Here is a 24,374-nt window from a genome sequence, read left to right as displayed (position 1 = left end):
CTCTCATTTGTCCTAACGCTCCTGTGGGTCAGGCATTATCATCCTAATTTTTGACAGAGAAGGAAACAGGTTTAGGGAGCTTCTGTGACTCGTCAGTAAGTGGGACAGTTTTGATTTGAATCCAAAACATAAGCTGCTTCTACTACTTTGTTACAAAAGCCAGATGTTTCAGATTTAGAATGCATCCTTGTATTTCTCTGAATAAAAGCTCCATTTGCAAATAAGGAAGAATTTGACAACCTGATGTTTTCAATGCACAAAGGCACTCAAAATATTCTACTTCGAGTACTGATTTGCTGAAGGGATAGTTTTTAATTGCACCATAAAAATGATACGGAACCTTGCTATCTTAAAAAAAAATTCCACTTAACAATGAATGATAGATTTATGACTCACTTAATCGTTCACTTCTTGAGATTTTGGGACTGTCTCTTTGCTAAAAATGAGGGGGTGTCTTCATTATTGACACAATTGCTCATTCTTACAGTCATTTTTATAAACAAAAATATTGAGACAGTACAAATTAGAGAGAATGTGACAGAAGAGAAAGAATAATTACTTGTGGTTTTAACATTTACACAACTGCTGCAGACACATCAGAAGATGATAATGTTCAAAGTAAAATGTGTTGCACTGCACTACACTGCATTGCACTCCTATTCTTCCTCGGGTTTATTAATATATCCTATTTATTCCCACCCTGGAGGGTAGGTAGGGGCTGCGGCAGACATCTCCGTGAAGCCTACTAGTGCTCTACTCGCTTACTACACATTTAATAAATATTACTGGCACTGCATTAAACTAAGCTTCATTTTTTGCTTACAAAATCAAGAATATAGATAATTGTAATATGGACAATGCTAACATTTATTAATAAGTACTTACTCTGGTGCAGAAACTGTGCTAGGTACTGCCTTGTATCATTACCTCAATTAATTTTCACAACAGTTGTATAAAACAGGAATTCACAGACTTTCCAAGGGCAATAATGTCATCCCTAAAATAATTTATATATCATGTATTTTCACTGATTATTTTATTTTTCTGAATATCTGCCTCTGGAGTATTTTCCCAAATTACTGCTTGTGCAAAATTTTGCTCCATGATTTTCTAGATATCTCTGAGTTGCTTAGTATTAAACTAAAGTTTCCTTTGTCATGATTGTCATGTAAATTGATGTTATCATGTTTATGTAAATTGACCATAGATTTAGATTTGCTATTATTACTACATTAATAATAACCTATATTAATACAGCAGGCTGTTTTCCCCCCACACTACAAATAGAGCACAATCCGTTCTTTACCATAACTGGAGGTTGTACATGGAGTGTAAGGTCAAGAAATTGTGAAAGGAGGACACAGTGTTTAGTAAAACAGTTAACAAGTAAATGCTAAATTCAGTGAAAAGGATTAAAATGGAACAATAATAAGTAAACCCAGTGAATACCAAAGCATCCTGTGGACACATCCATAGATTATAAATTGAAATTGTTTATCCAGGTTTTGGTACAATATAGTTTCCTTTAGTTTAAAATAAACTAAAGGAATATATTTGATTTACTCTTTCAAATATGAGACTTTATCAAGACTACAGTACTCTTTGAATTGAAATTTGAGTGAACACACCATGTAAGACCAACTGTAAAATCTAAGTGACTAAATTTTGTCTAAAAACAGCAAATTATACTCTTGGCCAACAGCCTTGAAGCCCCAAAAAGTCCCTGGTAGGTAAGAAGCTGATTTCCAAAAAAGGGGCTTTTTTAACCACATCCCTTCTTCAGCATCTGCTATCTTCTGATGCACAATTTCATATCAGAAATGATTTTGAAAAGACCTTTACTCTCTGTATTATCCCTAAATAAAATCTTATGGTGTTGCCGAAAACAAGGAGAAGAGAAACCAGTTGTGAATGAGGAAAAAAAACTGCTAAGAGAAAAAAAAGAAAAAGGCTGAGCAAAACTAATATTTTAGGAGGAAATATTAAACTGCTTGTATTAATATTAAAAATGACCAAAGTTTTATCGGTCACACTCTCAAGTTAAGTCAATGGTATATAAGCGAAGAGACAAATTTTCACATTGCTTTGCTGAATACAATAGGAAGATGGGGATACAAATGATACAAATTGTGAGGTCAGAAACACACAAAGGGCTCTAAAATCTGCTAAAACACTCTCGAGGAAGCTGTAATTTGAAATTTTGTTTTTCCCTGTGGAAATCAAACTCCTTAAGAATTAAATTAAACTAAGGGGGTCAAAGCAGATTTTACGATATCCTGACCTAGCCTGTAACATCCTTCATTTATCTTCTCTTTGACCTGTCTCTCCCACTTCAACAACGGCCCCTAGGAAATGGCATCAAGGTATTTATAATTTTCCAGGTCTTGTATATGGGAAGTGGACACTGCTTTTTTTTTTTTTGGCAATGGCTAAGAATCTTATTTTGTAGATCGTCCAACTAAGAGGACTTAGTATTTTTTTCCTTTAATAAATCTAGATAATAACCTTGGTTTGGGTTAAAAATATCACTGTTACTTAATTTCATAGATAATAATACAGCAATGCTGATGGATCTCTATTTATGTTTTGGGTGAACTCCCAAGGTAAAACTGCAAATGAATTCAGAATTTTTGTTCAGAATAATTCAAACTAACAAGAATAATACTTTCAAAACAAGAGTCTGACTATTAATTTGGATTTTTTTCACATGCTGCTTAACAGTATTTCAAAAAGTAATATAAATTTTATACTAACACAAATAATTTTGTTGTTTGAGAGCAACTAAATGGTATCCATCTCCTTTTCTTGAATATTACATTGTCTGAATCTGTATATTGTTAGGTAACAAAAATGTAAACTCGTTAAAGCCAATCCTTTTAGACTGAATTTTTAACTACTTTACTGAAACTTCAAATCAGTGAGTAAGAACTGCAGAGAAGTCTTTTTGGCTGATAAGAAAGTCAGCCAACAAACTTTTGATAAGTATCCTCAAAAACAAATACTTGCAAAACAACGGTACTGGTACAGAATAATTAAACAATCTATGACCTTTTCCTCTTCTCAGTTCTATTTTATATGCTAAATTTTTCTTTTTTTCTCTCTTTTTTTTTTTTTTTAAAGATTTTATTTATTTAACAGAGAGAGACAGCCAGCGAGAGAGGGAACACAAGCAGGGAGAGTGGGAGAGGAAGAAGCAGGCTCCCAGCAGAGAAGCCTGATGTGGGGCTCGATCCCAGAACGCTGGGATCACGCCCTGAGCCGAAGGCAGACGCTTAAAGACTGCGCCACCCAGGCGCCCCTAAATTTTTCTTTTTCAATACTAAATGAATTATGAAAAAGTCGTGTAAGTGAAGTTCTGTGATTACATAATCATAAAACTTTGTACGTAAAGATATTTGTGTCTTATCCCCAGTGTGAGTACTAAGTTCAAACGTTCAAAGTTACAGCCTGAGGTGGTGCCAGATGGAGTCCGTTCAGAGCCTGGAAGCGAGGGCTCCTTCTTCATTCACCACTCAGTGCTTTATCCACAGCAGTACACTGCCACCATCAAGTCTCCATGTATTTAGCTGATATAAATTAAGCATTCCAGAAGTGACAATGCTTGACAACCAAATGCATAAAATAGTAAACAATTAACAATCAAAATAAGGAAACAGCTGTTAGTTTCTTTTTTATAAAATTATATCTAATTTACAATAAATGCCAATTAAAATTATTAACCAATATACATAAATCTCCTTTGCCTTATTGTCAAATAGCTACGTAGATTGTAAAATTCTCTTAAACTTTCAAAGAGATTCCTAACGGGTTCTCCTTTCTTTCTCTCTCTATCCTTCCCGTTCTCTCTCTCTCTTTTGTCTCAATCATGAATCCTTGAGCATACAGGTACTTGGAACTCAATAAAAAGCGGCTATGTTATCAAAGTGAAAACAAAGGGTACTAATAGGATAGTGAAAAATCCAACCCAAGGCACGGCTGTCCATGTACCACATGGACTAGAGGCCCTGAGAAGGAGCCAACACAAGGCATAGCTCAGAGACTGGATGGGAAAGATACTATATTTTATCATCAAGTTGAGCTGAAAAAAGAGAATGCCTACCTCTTATTTCTATTAAATCTAATGATTACAAAAACTCACCTGAACTTGATCTTCAATCATCAATAACCAGTAAGATTAGCATGTTAAAAGCTTTAATTACACAGCTATGACAAAATGTAATTTAAAAAGCAGAGACTTTTGATTTTGGCTGTTGAGAGGAAAGGACTAAGCCCTGGATGAATAACAGTGAACTGAAACCTAGAAATGTCACCACTACTAATGTCTTATAATGACTTGCTCTATATTTCCCTTATACCAAGAGTACAACCCCATCCTGTTACTTCTTTATTACCATTTGCCTTCATCTTTGAAATTGCTTCAATTTAAGTGATAAGAGGTTTATTATTTTAAGAGGCGATTTGTGATGGTCCGAGGTACCAACCCACATTTCATTTACTGCGGTAGATCCGTCTTCAGGATTTCTATTAAGTATGTTAGAAAAGTTAGTAAAACTTTATTGGCTAATGGTGCTCAGTCATTTAATCAAATAATTCACTATTCTTTGTATAAGTGTCAAAAGAGTATATTATTTTTGTGCATTATAGATTGAGGGTCTATTTTTTATATTTAAAATTACATTATTTTTTGGAAGTATTTTCTTTTTTCACATCAACATTATTAAACATTTATGACTAGTAGATTAATTTTTCCTTTATTCAGCTAACAAACATTAACTGAGTATCTGCCATGTGCTATCTCTTCTGTTTTGAGCTGGGAATACAATCTGAGTAAGAAAGACACTGCTTGCCCCTAGAGGGCTGAGCACACAGGAAAAAGATGTGTGCCCAGACATTGCAATTACAATGCAATGAGATAGTGATGTGGGCACCGGCTTCCATGGGAGAAAAAAGAAGAGATGTATAATTCCTTCTGGACGAAAGGATTTCCTGAATGGCTATACTGAATTCTGAGGGATGGCAAGGAGTGCTCAGGAGCAAGAAGAAGCTGAGGGAAAGAAGCACTAGGAATGCATACATAAAGGCAAGTGGCTTCAACACTGTCAGGCAATAGCACAATGAAGCGGTTAAGAGTATGGACTCTGGAGACAGACTGCCTGGGTTCCACCTTGGGCAATTACTTAACCTCTCTCTGTCTCAGTCTCCCCATCCATAGAAAGGGCATAGTATGCATATTTACTTTAAAAAACCATTATGAGAATAAGTGAGTTACTTTTTGTAAAGCACACAGTAAGGGCAATTTAAATGTTTGCTATTATTAGAGTGCAGGGTTCTTGCTGGCAGTGGCAGAACGGAAGGTTTAAGACTTGAGAGGAGGCCTGGACCAGAGATAAGAGGCTCCTGGTTAATTCTGAAAGAGATGGGAAGCCATGTCTGGACTTTGGGCACATGAAGGATGACCTACAATTAGTTTGAGCCTTTGAGAAAGGCTAATCTGTCATGGGGAGACTGGAGGGGGATGCAATGTGAAGCAGGGAGACAAATTAGTGGGCTCTGGAAACAGTCCTGGAGTGTTGCTAGGAGCCTGAACCAGGGCAATGGGACAGGAATGGAGAGAAAGGAGTAGGTTTAGGAAATACCTTGGAGGCAGAGTTGGTAAGACTGGATGACGGGGTGAGGGAGAGGTACAGTTCAGGGGCTGGATGGGAAAGTTGCTATACTTTATCATCGAGCTTAGCTGAAAAAGTGGATGCTTATCTCTTTGGTCTCTTGGTATTTACAAGCACATGCTAATTGTTAAATTTACTTTCTTTCTGCACGGTACTATCCCCTTTCTTTATAAGTTGAGATGATCTGATTTTGAAAAAAATTACAAAGACTGAAAAGTATTTAATTATGTGCACTTGACCTCAGAGTTTCTAACTTTATCAGAGACCTTGAATTTCAATGACAATATTCAAAATTTGAAAGATATCTTTTGGCTATTTTGCCTTAGTTTTCTTTTCTGAAAATGCAGAGACATTGTGGCTGGCATTGCTTCCCCTGGTGTTATGTGATTCTCTGACATCAGCATAGATATATTCAGCTTTGACACACGATACTGGCGGGTTTGAGAAAGGAGGGGAAGGTGGCTGAGCCTGCAGCAGGACATGACAGCTAAGCTGGACTCTACTAAATGGCATCTGCAACAGGTGTTCTGTGGAGCCAGAGTTGGAAAGGGCTTCTTCCTCTATTTTTAAAAAGTGAGGAAGTAACTCTTTCGCAAGTATATAGAGACTGGGAGAGTTACATGCTCATGGCTACGAGATACATTCATCCAGATATAATGTTTATTATCATCAGGTGGAGCAACTGAGTGTCTTTCTTTTTGTTTCCTTTTATTTTTGAAGTAGGAGATTCTCATGTCTGTGGTAGAGGTCTCGATGTAGGAAGATAAATTTGCTAAGCTCCTAAGATTTTTTTATTTCAATGACGCCATAGCCGTATATGTGGCTAACTTTTACACTTACAAGACTGAGTGTCTTCTCTGTCCCTGGAGGGCCATTAAACTTAGCGGGCTGTCAGAGAATTGACAATGACAGCATAATTGAACAACCAAACACTTCTTATTTTCAATAGAGAATCCTAAAGCATTCTAGCTATTAAGCAGAAACAAGAGTCTATTTCCATTAGGGCTGAGTAACCCATCCCCCCCCATATGTTTTTTACTACATCTAATAACTTTTTTCACCACTATTGGCTGTTCCTATAAAAGCACTGAGATACTGGATAAAATATCATAACATCTAAACCATTTTTTAAAGTTACCTTTTTCTTGGTCTTTGTGACAACCCAGTTCTTATTCCCTACCATTCTCTCTAACCGTAGTTTTGGCAGAGACTTGAATCCAAGCAACACTGGTCTGGCTTTGGTCTGGTTTTGTAATTTTGAGGCTGCAAGCCTCAAAGTATTTCGAGGGGAAAAAAATGAGCACTTCATTTCAATGCCCAGAAAAATAGTTTATTGAGTTTACTCATTAATTTGACTCTACCTAATTTTTAAAAGGCAGATAAAATAGGACGCCAATTCCATTGATTCTGTTTGTCAATTCACTGTGTAGTCCTAATACTTTTTCTTCATTACTCACTGAATTAGTGAAGAGCCAGTATTAGAAGGAGAAACATTACCCCTAAATGGATATATTTATAAAAATGTTTTTATATGCTGATTTTCTTTATCTTCTTTCTTATAATTAGCAGGTTGTTATATTTGACCATGGCAAATATTTTAATTAGGTTGTCCATGGATATTTCAATAAGCCTGAATTTTTTTTTTTGACATTTCAAACATAACCTCGTGTCATTCATGCCTGTCTCCTACTATTTTAAATGTATATCATGTTCCAGCTGCAGGAATTACCATGGTTACTTGTTATGCCAATAGTGAACTGTGGTTTGCATTAAAAACTACTGCGCTGTCTTACCTCTGCACTGAAAATGACAACAATATCTCAATAATGACAATAATATGAATTAATATGGAACCCTGGAGAAGTGTGACTATAAGATGATTGGACATAGTGGAAGAAATTCTTAAGAGCTAAAGTATATTTAAACAGCTTTTTGGGGGTATGCTATATTCACATTCTCTAAGAGCTCATTTTAATGCCAAAACTGGCTTTATTTTATTAACAATATTGTTGAATGGTTATAATCTCACTCCCTCCTTTTTATTTTTCTAAATTCAAAAAAAATTTTTAAAGATTTTTTAAAACTTATTCATTTGAGAGAGAGAGAGAAAGAGCAAGTGAGCAAGAGAGTGAGTGAGAGCAAGAGCAGGAGGGAGGGTCAGTGGGAGAGAGAGAAGCAGACTTCCCACTGAGCAAGGCACCCAAGGTGGTATTCGATGCAGGGCTTGATCCCAGAACCTGGGAATAATGACCTGCGCCAAAGGCAGATGCTTAACCAACTGAGCCACCCAGGTGCCCTTCTCTGCCTCCTTTTAAATTATTTATTTATTTATTCCTATTTATTTAATTGATTAATAATTTGAATTCAATTAACACATTATGTATTATTCATTTCAGAGGTATACTCCCTCCTTTTAAAAATGTATTTTCCTTTAGAAACGTACAGGAGTTTGGTACTTCTTTGGGTGGCGAGGGATTCACATTTAATGTGAAATAATTAACAGAGAACTCAATTGGCAAGTCTTGCTAAAGGTACTTTTGTTTCCAGAGATGGTATCTAGGATTAAATTGGTTTGATCAGAGCCCTCATTTCTGATTATGTGGACTGGGTGAAGTTTGATTAAGAAAAGTTCTAGTTAATAGTCTTCTAAGTTACTATCCATCCACTTCTGCATCATAAAAACTGCTTGAGAAGTTCCTGGGGCCATTTTTCCATGCATCTCACAGATCTCCCTACTTTGTTCAAAAGACGTACTTCCTGCAAATCGCCCAGCAAAGGAACCCTGAACAATGATACTGCTGTGGCACAGAGGTTCCCACTCACCTGCACTGGTGCCTGCACCGGATGTGAGGTCTCCACCCATCAGACCACCTATGGATTAAAGAGAAAGATCAAAAGGAGAAAATGCTAAAGGTCCACAAAACAACACACTTTACCTTTAGCAAACACAGTATTTTGACTCTCCGAAGGGTCCTAAATTTGTAAAATATAACCTAACTTAGATGGCTGACATTTGTTTTATTAGGACATGCTGAGCTCAAACATTAAACCTACATTCAATCACTGACATTTCGCAGAATCTTTCTTTCTAAGAAAGGTTACATTTTAAAAATCCAGTGTTTAAATGGTCTCTGAATTTTCATTTTTGGATGTTTTATAGAAAGTGGGAAAAAAAGGAGTAAGGTTTACTATATGTTCAAGTAACCATACATTTGATGTTTAATTCTTTGTAAACATATTTTATATAAGTAATTTTGTAAAATGCTAATTGTCCAGAACTTTGGTCATTTCATGAATCTACCCACAGTGAATGACCTCATTTACTACCTGAATTTTCCCTACTGACACAATAAAGTAGGTTTCATCCGCTACAAATTTGGAAAGGTATGCTTATTCACCGCTAACTTAAATTTGGCAATGTTAAAATATGACATCTGGGATGTTTCAATAAGATCCTGAGTATAATAATTACTATTAGTTTTTAAGGAATAAGATTTAGCCAAAAGAATTGACTATCAGCTGGATTCTTTTCTTTCTTTTTTTTGGAGAGGAAGGTGGGGAGGAAAGGGAGAGAGACAGAGAAAGAGTCTGAAGCAGGCTCCACACCCAGCGCAGAGCCCGACATGGGGCTCTATCTAACAACCCGGAGATCGTGACCTGCGCTGAAATCAAGAGTCAGATGCTTAATCGACTGAGTCACTGAGGTGCCCCTCAGCTGGATTATTTTCTAACTGATCCTAAGTGGCAGTCTATAATTATTAGTCGGTTCTGGTTTTGGAATTTGAAGAAAATGTTCATTATATTTTAAGAAATGTTTATTATTTCCAATCAAATAATATTTTGGAAATAAAGTATGAAATTCTAAAAAATAAACAAGCATGAATTTATCAAATAGGAAATTGAATTGTGTTTGAGTATGATCTGAAAGGAATAACATATGGTGATTGAAAATTCTTATGAAAAATTTCAATCATATTCAAAAGTAGAGAGAATGGCATAATGAAGTCCTTTATACACATCTCTCAGACTCAAGATTTATCAAGATTTTATTATTTGGTTGATTTTGATTATATTTTCTATATAAAGTTTCTGTACTAAATAATAATACATGTTTTGTTTTAATTATAAGGCAGATATTGAAGTATTCTCAAGGAAAAATTCTTCTGTGAATAAATTGCTTTTAATACAGTTATGTGTGCCTAAGATATATTAAAAATGTCCTATGGAGTGCTTTTTAAAAATTAAAATGTAATATATGGGGGCTCCTGGGTGGCACAGCGGTTAAAGCGTCTGCCTTCGGCTCAGGGCGTGATCCCGGCGTTCCGGGTTCGAGCCCCACGTCAGGCTCCTCCGCTGGGAGCCTGCTTCTTCCTCTCCCACTCCCCCTGCTTGTGTTCCCTCTCTCATTGGCTGTCTCTATCTCTGTCAAATAAATAAATAAAAAATCTTTAAAAAAAAATAAAATGTAATATATGATAGTTTGCTATATACAATTTAGAAATACAATTATTCTTGGTGCTTCTTTTGGAGATAGAAAGGAATTGTTTGGTTATATTCAGTATACATCTACTTGGCTCTGACTGAAGCTGGCAAACCAGGACTTTGTTCCCTTTAATATCTTTAAATCCAGTGGGGAAACAGACACATATTCAACATAGCACATCATATTGTATTTTGCTTGATCTGAGTATGAAGAACGGGTGAAATTTTCCTGAGCGATACTTTCTTTTCTCTGGGACACCGTGAATTATACAACAACAGGGATTTTGTAGAAATGTTGAGACAAATTTGCAGCGTGTATATACGTTCTTATGATGTACTCTTAATTTCATGTCTAAGTTTTGTTTTTATTTCATACTTCTTAAGTTACACTATTTTATCATATTTCTTTTCTGCTTTAAGTCCTTTGTGGTATAACTCTGTATAAATAAATAAAAACCGGCCAAAATAATACATAACTAAATGGCATAAATGCTATCGGAGGACGCAGAGGAAGATTTCACGGAAGAGGTGATATCTGGCTCAGAGGAAGAGGGAAAACGGCATTTCAGGAGGGACAAGAGCAGAAGCAAAAGAATGGAGACAGGACGTTTGACTTTCTGTTTGAGAAAGTATGTGGTTAATATAGCCACATGAGAGACTGGTGATGGTCTGAACAGATAAATAGCAGATTGCGAAAGATTTCAAAAAACAGGCCAACAAGGTTGAAGACCTAAAAGGGAGTGGATATTAAGCAACGAAGGAACATAACAAATGGAAAACTGGAAAGGTCTACATCTTGGTGATAAAATACCCTTTTTGCCAAGAGTGGCTCCTTCCAATGATTTGTTAACATTGCATCCGTATGAGGACATACCTGTGTTACCTGCACTTGGGGGTCGATGTGTTACACCAGGAGACATACTGTTTCTCTGCAGAGAAGGGTGGGCCAGTGGCAAAAGGTTGGGGTTTCCCAGTGAGCTGACGGGGTTGCTGTATACCAAACTGTTGTGGCTGGACACTGGGATGGAGACTGGCATTTCAAAGTTGGGAGGTGGAACAGCCTGTAGGAACAGAAAAAAATATGGGTAAAAGGTAAGAAGAGAAACAGAAGCCCTCAAGTACAGACAGCCTTTACTTTCCCAAGAAAAATTTCAAATTCCAAGCTGCTTGGTGTCTAGAAGACCATTAAGAAGAGCTCTCAAGATGTTCAGATCATAAATTGATTTCTTTAATGTGCTTAGAACTCTTTCTTTGCAACTATTAGAAAACGTTTCACTTTTGTTTAAAACAAAGCCCCATTTCATTAGACTCCATTGTCTTTGAATTCCATTCTATTAAGTAATAATTGTTCATTTGTGATGTCTGAATCTGGTGCCAGAAATGACTGCAAGATCAAAGGTACATGATTGTGATGACTTCACAGAGAAAAAGGAGGATTAAAATGCAAACCAGAGTCTTCGGTTTAATTGCTTATTGAAGCATATTTATGCAGAAGTTTAATGATATAAAATCATCTCCAAGATTGTGAATAGCACATATACTTTAATTATTATTTTTAAAAGTCTGTCTTTTGAGAGTAACTCTAAAGATAATAGACATTTTAAGATACAGAATTCAACAGAGCATGTATCATTCAATAGTTCATATTTTAAAATGATAGTTCAGAATATGTGTTACACTTTACATTTTGGGGATGCACTGACACTAACAAATGGGAAGACCTCTATCTCAAATGAGAAAGCTGGCAAATATTTAGTGCAATGAAGTCATGTGGATATCTAATTAGAGTAATCAGGTCCTGAGTATTGATATTTTGGTATTATTTTAGCAATTTAAGCAAAATCATGCTTATTTCTCTGCTTGCACTAACTAGATAATCATACTTACAACTTCCTCCTTTAAAATTTTTTTTTGACATTATAAATGAAAATTCTGCTTGAATACATTGCCAGAGGTCTCATGGTGTCAGAGCATACAGCATTCTTACTATAAAACGGATATATATGTGTGTGTGTATGTATGTATCTAATATTATCTATTAGAGACAGGGTTTATATAGAACATTCCCTCAGGATTCTCAGATAAGCCTCTGTGTGAGTTTAAATGCCTATGTGCATGTGAGTCAAAGGTTTTTATTTTTATTTATATTTTTATCATTTTTTTCGGTAACCCTAACATCAACTTTCCTTTCCTGGTTGATTGGCTGGCCTGCATCATATGTCATGCTCTGCAAAAGCTGTTTATCCTGGTGGTGATTTCAATACTGCTCTCTATTTAGGCTTATGCTCTCTTATTCTTTATTTTTCCTATTTTCTTTTCTTCCATGATCTGGACACGTCGATATTCACAGAAGCACATGTTTCATAACTCTTTTACAGGTCTTTGTTTTACAGGGAAATAACAATGTTGAACTGCTCTATTAAAAGTCATTCTTTATTAAGACTTTATTTATTTTAAGCAGAGTAACAAACAATAATTTTGGATAAACATCATGATACAATGAAATATAAATGTTGGATAAGACATCTAAGAATGAATTTCCAGAGGCTCAAATTTTCAGAGCCCTTTAAACAAAAAGGATTCGTGTGTGCCGTAAAATAAATGTCTGTAGAATGAATAAAATAGTGTATTCCTGTAGTCAAAGGCCAAATAAGAATTACTTAGAATACCTAAGAAAACAAAGGTAAGCAACTGTGGGAGGTCTTCTCTATTTGCCCCTCAGATCCACTCTCCACCCTCTTCACTGCTCTGGGCCCTGGGCTGCATGCACCTGGCTCCCCCTGCCCTCTGGCTTCCGCTGGGCCAGTGGAGGCACGGGCAGGAGCACAGAGAGTAGGAGAGGTCAGGGGGTTTTGCTACTGTAGCATCCTCTGTGCGGAGCCACAGGTTGGCAGAGGCTGCATTCCTCCTGTGAAAGTCACGCCTCTTTAGGGGTCACGTCTTCTACAGACTTAGATCTTGCTGTGCTCTGGTATCTTTTCTGTCCTCTTGCTCCTTTAGGCCTAGTCATGGTAACAGCTTCCAGGTTGCAAGCCCTAATATACTTACTATTTCTTTGGGTTTCACTGAACTCTACCTACCTACAAACAGTCCTTTTACCAAACTCCCTTCAGTGACTGTGTTTCCCACCAGAGCCGTAATAGTGACTCTCCAGATTCAGAATAGTGGTACTCTCCAGGGGTGGACTCCCTTCCTAGGGAGCACTTTGGAAATCTGTGGAACAATTTTGGGATGTCACAATAATTGGGGGTGTGTGGCTGGTATTTTCTGGGTTGGTAGACAGGTATGCTGTATACCCTGTCATATGTGGGAGAGTTCAACACAACAAAGAATCATCTCTTATCCCATTCGACTTTCAAAAGCCCCCACTGGACATTCATATGTGTGAAAAAACCCATTTACAAAGATGTGAGTCAGAACTAACTTTGTTCTACAAACACAAGGTATTTTTATACATCGAAACACGGATTTTGTTATATACTGAAATTTCCAGAAATGCAATTACTGTGTGCATTGAGGGAATATTCTACTTTCTTATGTAAGGAACTTCATTAAAAATTGTTCACCATCTTGGAAAATCATGTCACCAATGGCAATTCTGCTTTTGTAATTTGGGTTGTAAATATAGCACACTGTTTTCTCTCAACTCGTTCCATTAAACAGTGCTCCTTTCCCCCTTCACTGAAAATCCTCTTGTCATAGTCATTGTTAACCTTCAGGCTGCGAAATCCAATGGGAACTCCTCAGTCCTCAACTTGGACACAGCTGTCACTCCTTGATAAACTTTCTTCCTTTTCACAAACTCTGGACTTTCCCTCCTACCTTGATGGCTGCCCCTTCTCAGCTTTTGTTGCTGGTTCTTTCTTTTCTCCCTGATCTCTGAATTTAAGAGGAGCATGGTTCTTTATCTGTGTCTCAGAACTCTCTCCTTATTCAGCCTTGCATATCCAACAACAACTTCAATATTTCTCCTGGAATGTCTCAAACATCTCAAAATCAATTCCAATCTCACTCCACTCATACCTTTCTTCATCTCCATCTGATGACAATGGTTTCAATGGCACAGAATAAAATCATCCCCCTTGAATCTTCACTTTCTCCCACACCTGACATCCAGTCTACCCAGAAATCCTATGGGCTTACCTTCCAAATATACCCACTCTCCAAACACCTCTCATTCTAATGGCTACCACTCTGCTTCCAGCACCATCACCTCCTGCCTTGATCACTGCAGTCACCTCCTAAGAGTTGCCTGCTTCTGTCCTTGCCCTCCTTCTTTTTATTTTCAATCTAGCAATCAGATTGATCCTTTAAAACCACAAATCAGATGATGACACCCCTCTATTCCAAACCCTGTGAGAAGCTCCCACCTTACTCAGAGAAAAGCCCAACTTCTTCCAATGTTCCATTAAGGCCCCATAAATTCCAGCTTTCACCAGGCTTCATGATCTGATTTCCTATTGTCCTCTTCCACACTCCCTCATTCTTGCCACATTTCCATGGCTAACTCCAGCACTTCCTTCAATATTCTGCTCAAAATCTGGCCTTCTCAGGGAAGCCCACCCTGACTACCCCCCATCCCTCTCCTGATCTCTTTCTCTTGCTCCTCTTTCCTTTGTAACATCACTTATGATGTTGGCCAAATAATGTTCCCTTTCATCAAGCTGCTAGAGCTGTTTTGTTGTAAGGGAATGCAGCGCCTAGTCTACTTTTTATTATATCAATTGAATGTTTTTCATCAAAGGAGAATTTTTAGGAAGACACTGTACTAATATGAACATACAAGCTTACAATTTACTGTAGATTATTTCCTGAGCAGGCACCATACTATATAATTCACACACATTATATGATCCAACCCTTTCAACATCCCTTCACTATGGATATAATCCTTTCCTTTTTAAATCAGTGAGATTAAGTGGCCCAAGGTCATCAAACTAGTAAGTGACTGAGCCTGTTGCTTTTTCCATTAAATCATTGTGTAACACAGTGTAAGTTTTTGGATAGAAATAAACTACTGCAGTCAGAAATCATACTGTGAAGTGAGCATGGGCTTCGTATTAGCAGCTTATTATTTGCAAACCACGAAGATAATGAACTAAAAGGGTTCCCATGACATGTGGGTAAGCATCCATGTTAAGTGTGAGCTCTGTGCTTGTAACTGCCAGGCTGTGACTGCGGGCTTAGGAAAAAATAAACCTTTGCGACTCCTCTCTTCTGTATTTACTCAGCTTTGGTATTTTAAAAGCTATCTTTTAGCTACAAATGTTTTAATCTGTATTCACTATTACTACTTATAAATGTTTAACTATGATTGGACACTTAAGGACCTGCTATAAAACTACTTCTCCCCTGAATGTTCTACAGAGTGTGGACTGTGTCTCAGTAGAGAGCAAAGCCCATTTCCTCCGACTACGTGCACATCCAAAATAAGAAAACTTATCAATAATTATTTCATAAAATCTGAACCACCCTACTAACTGGTTCAGTGAAAATCTCTCTACTCCTCTCTTCCTCTGACCATCATCCCAAATAATTATTCGGTTTCCAGCATTCTGGACTGTAAACAATTTGATAAGTATAGAATTCTCTTGTGATTGGTTAAACAGCAGTCAGATATAACTCTGTAACCAAAGCATACGTCAAAAAAAATCACAATTTATAAAATATGCTAACATTTTTTGCATTCTATCTTTTGCTTTGCTTCTTTATTGTATTAGCAACTGGCTAAATAGTTTTAAAGTCGAATTATAAGCTTAAAAATGACCACACTGAGGAGATAGCTCAGAGACTCAGAAAGAACAACAGATTTTATATCAGAAATCTCAGTTGCAGTCCAGTTGTGTAATAAATTGTTATTTAGCCAGGCAAGTCATTTAATCTCCCTTGATCTGACCTGAGACATGAATTGTTCGCAAACGTAAAGAGACTAACCAGCTCTAAACATTTTAGGGAATGCAAAGGCTACAAAAATGTATAAATGTTTACGGGAATTTGGCATTACTTTTTTTCTTCTTGATCTTTCAAAATGAGGGAACTTAAAAGCATCTCTTTAAAAAACTTTTGTCTAAAAATTGGAAGCCAGAAAGTAGTTAAGAGCTCCCAACTTGCATATTTTCCAGGGCCGGGCTCCAAATTTTAGAACACTCAAGGCAGGTAGGAAGAGGGAATTTGGGGTGATTAAAATACTAGTAGGCAGGACTACTATGTAATTTGCAGGGCCCAGGCCAAAATGAAAATGTGGGGCCTCCTGTTAAAAAATTATGAAGAATTTCAAGGTGGCAACAGCAAAGCCTATAAGACCAGGGTCCTGTGTAATTGCATAGGTCACATGCCCACGATGCCAGCCCTGCTTTAAGATACACAGGCATGAGAGCTAAAAAGCTTTTAGTGTCTATCCCTGAACAAACTGATCATGGTTACTGAAGTGAGTCATCGTGGTCAGAAAGGTATCTGAACTCTTACCCAAAACCCACTATTTTCCCAAACTTACCACAAGGAAAAGTCCAATAAAAAGTTAAATAAAATATTTTTAATAAAATATTTTTAGTTAATAGGCCCTCTTTTATTTAATGTGAATGACTGAACTGAGTCCCCTTTTTGGGCCACTAATGATACTCCCTTTCGATCAACCATTACCAGACTGCTGAGAACCAACAAAGAAAAGAAATCACACCGCTCCAATTGCTGATATCCAGATTCCCTCAAGGTTGCCTGACAACTCTAGCCCATACTTGCTCTTTCCCTTCTCATCCCCCATTTCTCACAATGTCTACACCTTCACCATTCTTGGTCTCTCTCCAGCACCTACTCCCTCATCTCAATATCTATAGAAGCTAAGTTCCATATAAAACACAGAAATCACTAGGTGGTCACATACTTAGCTTCACTCTACCCATCTACCACCTTAACTAGGTCATGGGTCTACCTACAACTCTGTCCTGTTCCGGCCCCAACCTCCTTCCCTACCTTGAGTAGCTCCCCACTGTAGCCCCATTGCACCAATGCCTTTGATCTTTTCTTTCCTACAAGCATTCCTCCTCTGCAGGTAATCTCCAGAGCCTTTCCTTTTAACTCTTTCCTTGATCTAGTTACAGCAGTATTTCTCTCTCTTCACAGTCTGTTATTTGAAGAAAACACATACTATTTCCACTTCCTCCCTTCCCGTTCACTTTCAACCAATCTTGCAACCACACCTCCTTCCTTCAGCCCATTTCCTAATTCCTGGTTCCTCAAATGGAACTGTTTTTTTCTTGCTGTGATGCCCAGCATGAACCGTGGCAAACCCCACATGAGGAAATGCTGGTCAACAAGATTCCAAATCATCCATGAATTATTTCATGTAATTGAGGAATATGGGTATAAATTATATTGTAACAGGTGATTGCAATATTAAATTCTCTATTTTAAAAGGGAAACTCTTCAAACTGGGTCTCTGAAACAGAAAAACAGTCTTGTAATGTTTTTAAAGAGGTGGAGACACTCTCTACATACAAAGGGCAGAGTGTCCTTGCTCTGCTGTAAATGTTTTAGCAGCTGTGGAAACTTTCAACAAAATTTACTTCCAGCAACTGAAAGCAATGTGCGAAAACTGGGCTTTTCATCGTGGAGACTGGAGCACTTACTAAAGAGATGAAGACTTGGGAGGCACAGCTAGGAGCTGTGTAGTCCTTCTCACAGCCTGGCCTATAAACTCTCATGTGGTTTTCATCCCCTGCCACACACCACTGCACCTCTTAAGAAATCATGTATCCTGATTTTGAACTCTTTACAGGACAGGATGAAATAGTGTGAGGGAGTCCAGGTATGCATCACACCTCCTTCTCCTAAAGCATGGGAAAAACGATCCAGTGTGCAAATATGGGCATTCTCCCAGAGCCTCAGGGGGTTAAGGCTTCACACGCATTTAGGATCACGGCCATGGAGACTGTGCCGCCGTATTACATATGCTGCTCTTAACTGTGCCGGGGATTCCTCCCGTCTGAGACACCGACAATCTTATATTCACGAACTTTTATGCCCAGCAGCTCTAAGCCAGTGTACTGAATAGCAAGTGAAACTCAGCCCGTGAGAATTAAAAACTGGCTGAAATGAGGGGTTTCTTTCCTTCTTCTGGGCAAGATAAAATCTCAAAGGGCATTTTATCATTTAAGCATTCCGGATATAATAAGTATGCATCGCTGCATCTGATAGGAAATGTTTTATTTTTGATGAAGTGCCCACTGTGGATGTGTTGTACGTAGTACTGGGTTGTTTGAAACCTTTAAGAAGTTAAGCTACTTAGCTTTCTTTCATGATACCGTGTATTAATAATTCTGATTCAACAAAAGCTCTACTGCTGACATTATTTCATTTAACAAAAGAAGCAGATGTATTTATGAGGACAGAATGTTTAATATTCATACATTTTATAAGTGAGTTTTAAAGTGTTTGATTTAATTCGACACAGGGTGGTCGTGCACTTACTACGTGTAAGGCATTAATTTACCCTGCGAGGGCAGATGTGGACTCAGCCTAGAGCTCTCGGTCCCAAATACCTGCACTTGTAATTGCTGAGGCAAATTTTCACTGCAGAGTCTCTCCCAATCCTCAGGTTGAGGGTGTTTTGCTAACTTACGAAAAATGTTCTTTTTTGAGAAAGGAATTAATTACCTCCTGAAGAGCTGGTACACAATGAGGGTTTCAGACTCTAATATTAGTTATTCAGAAAGCACGTGAACCTTTGAGTTGCATCACTTGATGTCACAAAATTAACATCACTTGACTGATGACAGAGTATAATAAAAGGTATGTACTTTTCCCCTCTCTATGTGGGCAAACAAAATAATACATGCAGAGTTATTTCTCTTCAATATCTGGCAAGGCAAATGATTGATTGTTAGACATCTTTTGACTTGGTTAAGACAAAATTTAGCCAAGTGTTAAAGCATGGAAAATGTTGGTGTAGGCAAAGCGAATATTCTGATAAAGCTTTAAAATCACCCCAGCACACAAACACGTTGAAATCTTACCATTAGGTTTTCATGCAGTCTCTTTCCCTGCAGCGAGCATTAGCTTTAACCCTTCAGTGCTGTTGCTGAATGTCATGTTTAGGGAGAGGGGCTGAAGCTTTATTCAGAAACAAGCTTCTCTTTGGGTGACGATCGGCAGTTTACGTGAGAGAACTGGGGTTCTACTCGTGTATCCGGTCTCAGGACAGCTACGTGTCTATTTTATAGTAAATCCTCAAGCTTGTTCAAAGGAGATTCCAGCGTTTTACCAGTGCACTGTGATTCGTGTGAACTGTGTGTTTAAAAGATTGTGTAAATTCGGGTGTGTCGCATATATCTTTCTCTTCCGCCTGTATAACTTCTGCCTCTGAATGAACTTCTTGATGGCAACTCTTAGATTACATAAGTTCAGCATCCCTTTGGGTTTGCTTTCTAAACGCACTGCCCGTGGGATGAGATGGCTATTTTGTCGGTTTGACTTTCTAGTGCTTCTTAAAAAGAAAGTCATCACTGAAAGGGTTAAAGTATGTTACTGCAGCAGTTATCAGCAGACCAGCCATCTACCTTTGGTACTTACAGGAATTTTATGACTCTTGATCATATTATCAAATTCTTCATTAATTTTTTTGTATTTTTCTTCAGTGCGTGGGGTGAGTGCATAAGAGGAGTCGGGATCGGGGCTTTCACAGCCTTTGTTTTCTTTCTTGTTCAAGGCCTGCCAGGTTCAGAGAAATATCAAGAGTAAAAAAAATGAAGGGTGTTCCGAGTACTTACACACAATCTTTGCCTGCTGATCATTAGATCAATATCTTCGTTAATTTTCCTGTACTTGTCCTCAGACTCAGGGCTGTGACCTACTGAGTCGTCTGCATCGGGATCTGGGCTGTCACAGCCATTAAGGCCCTTCTTTCTCAACGTCTGAAATACATAATTTGGAAAGTTCAAACCTAGACAGAGGCTGTAAGAGACATTCGGAGTATTAGAGAAGTTCAAGCTGTCTGGTATTTCAGGTTGTTATTACATATGTTTTTTTACATTACGGTAAAGAAACCATAGAGTGAACCCGTGAGTGATTTCGATAGTGTACCCATTACTAGTCACAAAAAAATAAAAGGGCAATAGTCCCTTTACAACTAAATTCAGTCGATGAACAAGGACAGTATGAGGGCTGAAATGTCATGGTACGGAATTCATACGTGTTTCAAATATCTAGTGACAAGACACTTACAGAAGAATACAAGTAAGGTGGCAAATTGCAACACCATCTTCCCACAGAAAAATTAGAAGTCAGGGCGTTACACAATGATTTCAGAATTTGTGATCGTGACCAAAGCAGAAATGTCGGAAATAGATCTCTAGTTTGAGTTTGACACAATGCTTGGTGCCCCTGGTGTCCTGCCCCTCCTCTGGATATGTGCATGACAGCAAAAGGCCATGAGAGAACCCAGCTAATATTCTCACCAAGCACCCAGTAAGAACGTCCAGACACTGTGATCAGAAGACTCACCTTTGTCTACTCTGGTTACAAGTCTATATTTGTGAAAACCTGTATTGAGATCGAGAATACTGAGAAACTATCTGCCTAAACATAGGCTGAAAGAAAAGTCAAAACGGCTGAGCTTAAGTTTCCATAAGCTGAGCAAGGAAGCCAGAGAATACTGAAAATAGGTAACCAAGTCAATAACTACCAAACTAGAAAAAGTTCCTCCTGGTTCCAGCCGAGTAGCATCACTCTGAGACTATCTGCTGACACATGAAAGTGAAAAGTCAGTGCGTTCTCCTGAACCTCCTGTCTCCTGAATGTAGAACTGGTCTAGTCTCAGCTGTCACAGAAGGATAAATACGAATGTAACACTATAACAGAAAAAGTATGAGTCAGGAGTCCCGAGTTTGACTTTCCCTCCTTTTTCCCCCCCTTTTAACTGATGGTTGTCAAGTTAATTGTACACCATCTGATTTACAGAGATAATGTTATGTTTTTAGAGATCATAAAACTTCTGATTAATCACACAGCTTGCCATGTCAATTATTAATAGACTAGCAACATTTCTGATTTTTCTTGGTACTACCAACATCGTTTATAAAGAGCTGGGTACCTAAGTGTCTCTCATTAATGGAAAGTTCAGCAGAGCTCATCTTTATTAAAGACAGAATTCACATACAAATAAAGCAAAAGCTGCGACATCAAGCTAAGGAATTCAAAGCTGAGATAACACTCCATCTTTAATTCATGCAATTGGGGAAAATAAATAAAACAACATGAGTTAAAAAGGGGGTGTCAGTCTTAACAATTTAAACTCCTTGGCTCTTATCAATGTGTAACAAATGTAACATTTAAAATTAGTTTCTGAGGCACGGAAGATTTTCACTTAAAATCAAACTAAGAGAGCCACCATTTCTAATACATCTATGATACACTGCAGCTCTGTAAATATTTATTAATGTTATAGTGGTATAATATAACAAATAAACATATGGTTACAGCTTATTATGTGGTATAATGTTTGAATATTAAAATGAATATTTTGACACAAGATGATAATATATACATTTACAATCTTGGGGAATTTATAATCGGTGGGGCCACCTGTCCCCCTACTACGGATCTATGCCATCATTTTTACCAGAATAACTACCCTGGGGTGGTTCTTAAAATAATACTACAAAGAATGCTACAATACATTATTATAATAATTTTATTTACTAACTTAATTTTCTGTTTTAGGCTGTTTTGTTAGCATTATCTCAACCACAAGAGTATTCTTCCGGGTGATAACTATTTGCTGTATTATGATGTGTTTCTGCTTTGATCTCCACATATCCTTGAGCTTTTGAGAATAATTTCTGAGTGTCTTGCATCATAATCCACACATTTTTCATAAAAATTCACTTATGTAGAGAAAGATGTCACATCAAGAAAATATTATCTGATGATTTTCAAAATTTACCTGCCTATATTTCTACAAGGCATGCTAGGAATATTCTTAAATAAACCCTTAATTTAAAGTCTTATCTTATATAACGTTAATTTACAGTCTTATCTAGATAGTAGATTTTTCAATGTGCACCCAAATCTTTTAGCCAATAAATCATATTGTAAAAATTATAGTTGTTTTGATGTGCAGATTTTTGACAACAGAACGCAAGGGCTAGGAGAGGCCTATCAACTGTCATTATGATCCATCTGGCACATACATGTGTGCTAAATATTCTTATGAAGCTTTTGAGGGTAGATACTGTGTTTGGTTTATAAAAATTCAAACATCAATTACAGTTTATTGAAAGATCTCCACAAATGTTAACTCATTATCTCTCGCAAGTCTTCCATGAAGATTTTAGGGAAGCCTTATACCAGTTCTCAAATCAGCATGGGCAAGCATGAAGGTCCATACCTCTGGCCTCCTGCTGGGGCAACATGGGGCTACCTTCCCCCACCCAGAGGAAGGGCACTTGTAAAGTGAGGGATGTGAAAGAGATCACTCAGTCACATGCAACTACAGCAGTAGAGTGAACAGTGAAATAAATTAAGGTAGAAAAATTTAAAAATTGGGCTGTGAGAAAGCTTTCAGTATGAAAATATGGCTAAAATATTGATATTTCCAGAGGTCAGATTTTAGAGTGGGAATGTTTATTAGTCAATAATGCAATTATCAGTTTTTGGATTAAAAAAATCATTATACCAAGAGCTCATTTTGTACTTAAAGAATTATATAAACTGATAAGCAAACAAAGCAAGTGGCATGAAGTCACAAAGGAAACAGCAGTGAGGGGGGCGGGAAACAGTGGCTCATTTTCTCCTTATAAATTCTTCTTGTATCTGACTACATTATCTTCAATGACTATCACCAGTATTTAGGTAATGAAATATCTCTAACACTGAAAGGTATAGTATAATTTCAAGTTGAATAAGGGGGCATTTTGAGATATACAAATACAAAACCCAAGGGCAAATTAATAGTGAGTTCCAAATTCCCATAATCACATAACTAGAACATTGAAAAAAATTGTTCAAAAATATTATCCTCAGCTGAGAGCTTGTAGAACATATTTCTGCCAAGAACAGATGATTATGGTAGAATTATAAGGCTCTGAAGATGGATGTGACGGCATAAACTTAAATACTATCGTGTGAATGTGGAACTCTTATCTTTATTATATTAAAAATCTACAGCTGTTTAAGGATGACAAAGGAATTACTGTTAGATCAGCCAAGACCGTCTTTATCGTAGCAAGAAATAGTCGGTATAAACTAAAGGGACTGTTAACTGGATAAATAAACATTATTCCTTCAGGCCTTTTTCTAGAAAAATCAAAAACTCTGCCTCTGGCCTTTGAAAGCTTCTCTGATCTTTTACAAATGTTATTGGTCAGGTAATGTAAGCGCTTAAATCATTATTCTTTTACAGGGGCTAGAAGTCCTGGCTGCATATATTGTAAGTCTTTCTCAGCTGACTATCTTGTGAAAAGATTTATTCTGTATGTCAGGATGAGGCAAGAGAACTACCGAAACCAGCTTCTCCTGTTACGTATCTAAAGAAACTCTTCCCTCAGAGAACTCTGTAAATCTTGAGTGAGTCTGCACACTGAATTCAACTTTCCATGTGAGAGTGACACTTTTGGGGTAGATCAATTGACTGCAGAGGCTTCTGGGATGTTTTCACAAGGCAGCAATTGTCATGCAGTGAGCTGAGAACAGCCGTTTCTTAGAGAAGTAATTAGATTGACAGAAGGTGACATACTCCAAACAATAAATGGGAAAGGGAGTCCAGACAGGTAATCCAAAAACCACGTGGAATCTCCCCTCCCAGACATGTGGACATATGGACCCTGAATTATTACATTTGTTCATTAGGAAAACTTGAAATACATATAAACTGACGATGATAGGTGACAGGTGCTTCAAAAATTCTAATGAAATAGATGTAGGGAACAGATTCTACTTCGTTACTGAAAGGAATATAAATGAAAAAGAATGCCACATGGAGCTCTCATTTCTTGTCTTAGGCATTATGTTATCATCTACAAAATCCCTTCTGTATACAATGGTTAAAACTGGTTTCCCTTTCTTAATTATTTCTTGTTAGTAAAAAAGAAATAACTAAATTATTGGCCTTTTTCAATTAAATGAAGCTATATATTTTATATTACTGCTATTTACATAAAATTAAGCTTCTTTTAGAGAGCCACCATCACAGATTAAAGCTTCCAACCATTCAACTTCTTTCCATGTTGGCAA

The 24,374-nt window shown here is 37.3% G+C and overlaps 1 protein-coding gene across 12 annotated transcripts in view; it reads right to left on the bottom strand.

The window, feature by feature from the left end:
• Positions 1 to 24,374, bottom strand: part of MEF2C (myocyte enhancer factor 2C) — a 149,155-nt gene that overhangs the window by 21,150 nt on the left and 103,631 nt on the right. For 9 of the 12 annotated variants that reach the window (XM_040622102.1, XM_008700819.2, XM_008700818.2 and 6 more), the window contains 3 exons: positions 19,913 to 20,056; positions 11,023 to 11,209; positions 8,490 to 8,537 (listed from right to left, as the gene is read on the bottom strand). In XM_040622102.1, coding sequence (XP_040478036.1) covers positions 8,490 to 8,537; positions 11,023 to 11,209; positions 19,913 to 20,056 — 379 coding nt within the window. Of the gene's footprint in view, positions 1 to 8,489; positions 8,538 to 11,022; positions 11,210 to 19,715; positions 19,854 to 19,912; positions 20,057 to 24,374 lie in introns of all 12 variants that reach the window. The other 3 variants (XM_008700827.2, XM_040622106.1, XM_008700829.2) reach the window with 2 other exon arrangements.

The sequence above is a fragment of the Ursus maritimus genome, unplaced genomic scaffold (assembly GCF_017311325.1).
Source record: "Ursus maritimus isolate PB19 unplaced genomic scaffold, ASM1731132v1 scaffold_5, whole genome shotgun sequence".
Taxonomy (NCBI): Eukaryota; Metazoa; Chordata; class Mammalia; order Carnivora; family Ursidae; genus Ursus; species Ursus maritimus.
The sequence above is the reverse complement of the archived record's forward strand: the minus strand, read 5'-3'. Positions and strand labels throughout refer to the sequence as shown.